Here is a 5,000-nt window from a genome sequence, read left to right as displayed (position 1 = left end):
GAGGACGACTTCGTCGACATGGTCCATCGATGCAACGCCGTCGGGGTCAGGTCAGTCTCAGGTCACGGGTCACGGGGGGAGGAGGGCGAGAGATCCCAGGCTCCAGGGTTGACGGGGAGATACAGTGACGAAAGGAGGGGGGGGGGAGTAGGGTGGTGGTGGTGGTGGTGAGTTCGGGGTGGATACGTGAGAGGGGGGGGGGTATTTGTTAACAGAATATGCTTTTCACTGAGAACTGCATTTTGATACAAGGAAAATGTCGATTGAAACTTGATGCTCCTAGGTTTCCTTCCTCCTTTTTCTTCCTTTTTTTCCTCCAAATTTACCTAGTTTTTTCATCTCCTTTCCTCATTCTATTTCTTCCTTTCTTCTCCTTCTTCTTTTTCTTCCTACTCTGACTTTCTTTCACCCCCTTTCTTACTCTTTTTTTTCTCTCTTCCTTATTTTCCTCCGCTTCCCTTCTCTTTACTTTATTCCTCTTCTTTCTCATTTCTATTTCTGTACTGTCATTTCTTTTCTTTCGTTTCTTTCTCTTCCTTTGATTCTTGCTCTTATATCCTTTTCTCCTCTTTTCTTTCTCGCTTTTTTTTTCTCTCTTTTTCCTCCTCAAATTCCTCTATACCTTCTTCTTGGTCTTCATCTCTGTCTTCTTGCTCTTCCCCTCCTTATCCCTCGTCTTCTTATTCTTCCACTTTTCCTCTTCCTCTATTCCTCCTCTTCTTATTCTTCCTCTCTTCCTCTTCGCCTATTCCTCCTCCTCCTCCTGCCATCACATTTGATCCTCACTTGTTCCACTTCCTCCTGACCCTCTGCGAAGCCCTCTTATTTCCTCCACCTCGTCTTTTTCCTCCTCCTCCTTGTACTTCTGCACTATGGAGTCCTTCCTCACCTCCTGTTGTCCCTTTCCTTTCCCACCTTCCCCTTCCTTCGACTCCTTTTACCTCCTACCTCTCCTCTTGTTCCCGACCTCATCACCCCAGTGCGCGGGTGGCGTAATCGGAAGCGTGTTGATCAGGCACTCACCTAGTTGTGGGTTCGAATCCCGGACTCCTCTCCGATTCCCGTCAGTGACCGTTACCTGCCCCAACAGTTCCTAAATGGCGCACGGGCCAGTGATGACGGCTTTGACCGCAGCTTCACGCCTCCTGGCGTAGACTCCTCACCACCTCTCCTTCCTCTGCCCGTGGCGCCCAGTCGTCACCACTGAAGATTTCTGGCTTTGCAGGATCGTGGTGGACGCTGTGATCAACCACATGGCCGCCCTGGGACGCATGGGAGGCGGGTCGGGAGGGTCCGGGTTTGACGCCGACAGCCGCGATTTCCCAGCCGTTCCCTACAACGCTGAAGACTTCACGCCGCGCAGGCTTTGTCCATCCGGAGATGGTGAGTGATATCTGTGTGTGTGTTGTGTGTGTGTGTGTGTGTGTGTGTGTGTGTGTGTGTGTGTGTGTGTGTGTGTGTGTGTGTGTGTGTGTGTGTGTGTGTGTGTGTGTGTGTGTGTGTGTGTGTGTGTGTGTGTGTGTGTGTGTGTGTGTGTGTGTGTGTGTGTGTGTGTGTGTGTGTGTGTGTGCCTGTGTGTGTATATTTACCTAATTGTAGTATACAGGAGAGGAACAACGCTTGTTGGGTCCCATCTCTCGCTCTCCAATTTATTGTACCTCGCCTCAAATTCACGCACAATTCCAATTTAATCTATATCTATGATTTCCAAGTATCATTTTCAGATTTTGAATTATGTATTGATCCAGCTTGGGCTATTCCAAGTATTTATGCATCTATATGGAAGACTGTATGTATTGCGAAAAACAAAGCGTACGCGATAAGATTTTACGAATACTACATTTATGACTGATACACATATATAACTAGAATTGAAACCGAACCTTACTTGCATAAGTAAATACAGATATGCGGGCCACAAACCCGTCTCTAGGACGATCTTTTGAACATGCGAACGGAGGAGGAACATTAGTAGAGGGTCTTCGCCATTGCTACTGAAGAGGAATAATGAGGGGAACAGAGATACGAAATGAGCCCTTTCACTACCAAAGAGATACCAGGCATCTAAATAAAATCACCTAGGGTTGGACATAATAGATTAGCAAGCACCTCTCGAGACAGAGGGAATTAATCAAGATAGGTTAAGTTAACCTTGATATACCGAAGAGATACTACAATAAAATCGTTTGCCGTTAGCCAGAATAAAATTATTATTATTATTATTATTATTATTATTATTATTATTATTATTATTATTATTATTATTATTATTATTATTATTATTATTATTATTATTATTATTATTATTATTATTGTTATTATTATTATTATTATTATTGTCATTATTATTGATTATTATTAATTTTTTATTATTATTATTATTATTATTATTATTATTATTATTATTATTACTATTATTATTATTATTATTATTATTATTATTATTATTATTATTATTATTATTATTATTATTATTATTATTGTCATTATTATTGATTATTATTAATTATTATCAATTATTATTAATTATTATTATTATTATTATTATTATTATTATTATTATTATTATTATTATTATTATTATTATTATTATTATTATTATTATTATTATCATTATTATCATTATTATCATTATTATCATTATTATCATTATTATCATTATTATCATTATTATTATCATTATTATCATTATTATCATTATTATCATTATTATCATTACTATCATCATTATCAATCATTATTATCATTATTATCATTATTATCATTATTATCATTATTATCATTGTTATCGTTGTTATTATTATTATTATTATTATTATTATTATTATTATCATTATTATTATTATTATTATTATTATTATTATTATTATTATTATTATTATTATTATTATTATTATTATTATTACTATTATTATTATCATTATTATTATTATCATTATTATTATTATTATTATTATTATTATTATTATTATCATTATTATTATTACTATTATTATTATCATCATTATTATTATTATTATTATTATTACTATCATTCATAAAGAAAACAGACAACCTTAATCAGTTCTCCTGCTAGCTGGTGGCAGAACCAGCCCCGTGTTCACAGAACGCGAACAAAAATGCCACATTTCTTCCGAAAAGATATCTATGGTAATGCCCAGTCACCGCTGTCGGTTACTAAAAGTCTGTGGGTTTGAGGTAAGAGAAACCCGAGACAACAACGAGTGACTCAAACTTTGTTCCTAACCAGGTAACATACACGATTACCAAAACACTCAAGAGGTCAGGAACTGTTACTTGCTGGGCCTCACCGATCTCTACGGGGCCAGCGGGCACGTCCGGAAGACCGTTGCCGCATACTTGAACCAACTCATTGACATCGGGGTTATGGGTTTCCGGGTGGATGCGGCGAAGCATATGTGGCCAGAGGTGAGGGCTTCCTTCCCTCCATTTCAATTCGTTTTATCTTTATTCATCTTTATGTTTTCTTATGTTCTTAAGTGTATCTATGTGTTTATACATCTACGACATGTGTCATTGACTTATTAGGTTGGTTTATGTTTATCTATTATTCATTGCCTTATCTTGTATTTATTAATCAACTAATTAATCAATCTATTTATTCATCTGTTTATCATTTATTGATTTTCATTGTACTTACCAACTTATTTAGATATTTTTCTATGCATTTATTCATTATTTTATCAACTCATTTATTTGTTATTTATTTGTTTGTTTGTTCATTACAACCTTTCTTACTACGTCGGATCTCACCTTCCTTCCTACTCGACCAACAGGACCTGAGGGCCATTCAGGGACTGACTAAGGACCTGAACCCTGATCAAGGGTTCCCCACGGGGACGAGGCCCTACTTCTTCTTCGAAGTCATCGACATGGGTAACGAGCCCATCACAGCGGACCAGTACTTCGATCTTGGTAAGGATGCATTGTCTGTCTTTAAGAAATTTCGAGAAAGTAGATTGGGGGAGGGGAGGGGGGCTGGCGAGGTATTCCGCATCGTTCGTCGGGTGACCTAAGGTCATGGAGACGTCATGAGAAGGTTATGCAGTGTTTGTCTTCCCTGAACGCGACATACTGCCTTAGTGTACCCGATATTTTTTTTTTTTTTTTTTTTTTTTTACTTTCTCCATCTTCAGTCTCGCACCCTATTCTCGCCCAATCTCCTAACACGTAAGACTTTTATAATGGTGTCTTTCCACCTGTGTCTCAGTCTTCCGCTTCTCTTCCGCTCATCCACGTCCATGGTTCTCCCCTTGCATACGAAGTCACCCTCTCTTCGCATCACATGCTCGTACCACCGCGACCTCTTCTTTTGTACCTTCTTCGACACCTCGACTACCTCTACTGTTTTTCGTGTGATTTCATTCCTTTTCTTGTCCCTTTTAGTCATCTCACACATCCTCTGTAGCATTTTCGTTTCTGCCGTTTCCTTTTGGTCTTTCTTGCACATTCTTCAGAGGCCGTGTCTCAATTCTATATGTGTTCACTGGTCTAATAGCGCTTTTATGTATTTCCTTTTTCAATTCTAAGCTTATTCTTCTGTCACATAACACACCCGGTGTTTTCTTATAGTCATATATTTTGAACATTGACAATTAATGTCTTTACTAACTATTTAACTTTTTAATCTAACTTATTGACTTCATGTATGTAATCACTAGTTGTTGTTGTTGTTGTCGTTCCCTAGACTGTCTGTCCGAGCAGTCCCGTCTCCCCAAGGAAGGCCACAGCCGAGACTGGGTTTTCCCACAAATCCTTTATAGAGTGTATGTTGTGTTGTTTGCGTGCATGATTGTGTATAATGCAGTGATCACTAGTCCTCGATATTAGTAACATCACAGCCATTATACGAGAAATGGTTAATCTCTCGGTACTGAAGGCGCCTTAAGCTCGAAGCGACAAACTCCCTCCCATTTTCCTCCAATGCCCTTCGATTATAATCTTACGGTACTTAGTACTCTTCTCCCGGGACGCACGCA

General features: G+C 38.3%; 1 protein-coding gene across 6 annotated transcripts in view; it reads left to right on the top strand.

Moving 5' to 3' along the window:
- LOC143038064 (alpha-amylase-like) overlaps window positions 1-5,000 on the top strand; it is a 38,336-nt gene that overhangs the window by 10,715 nt on the left and 22,621 nt on the right. For all 6 annotated transcript variants that reach the window (XM_076206963.1, XM_076206964.1, XM_076206965.1 and 3 more), the window contains exons 3-6: window positions 1-50; window positions 1,226-1,383; window positions 3,251-3,429; window positions 3,798-3,936. The exon at window positions 1-50 is cut by the window's left edge and continues 102 nt beyond it. In XM_076206963.1, the coding sequence (XP_076063078.1) occupies window positions 1-50; window positions 1,226-1,383; window positions 3,251-3,429; window positions 3,798-3,936 (526 nt within the window). The remainder of the gene's footprint in view (window positions 51-1,225; window positions 1,384-3,250; window positions 3,430-3,797; window positions 3,937-5,000) is intronic.

Source organism: Oratosquilla oratoria, chromosome 23 (assembly GCF_046742065.1).
Source record: "Oratosquilla oratoria isolate Oo_2021 chromosome 23, ASM4674206v1, whole genome shotgun sequence".
In the NCBI taxonomy this organism is placed as follows: domain Eukaryota; kingdom Metazoa; phylum Arthropoda; class Malacostraca; order Stomatopoda; family Squillidae; genus Oratosquilla; species Oratosquilla oratoria.
The sequence above is the reverse complement of the archived record's forward strand: the minus strand, read 5'-3'. Positions and strand labels throughout refer to the sequence as shown.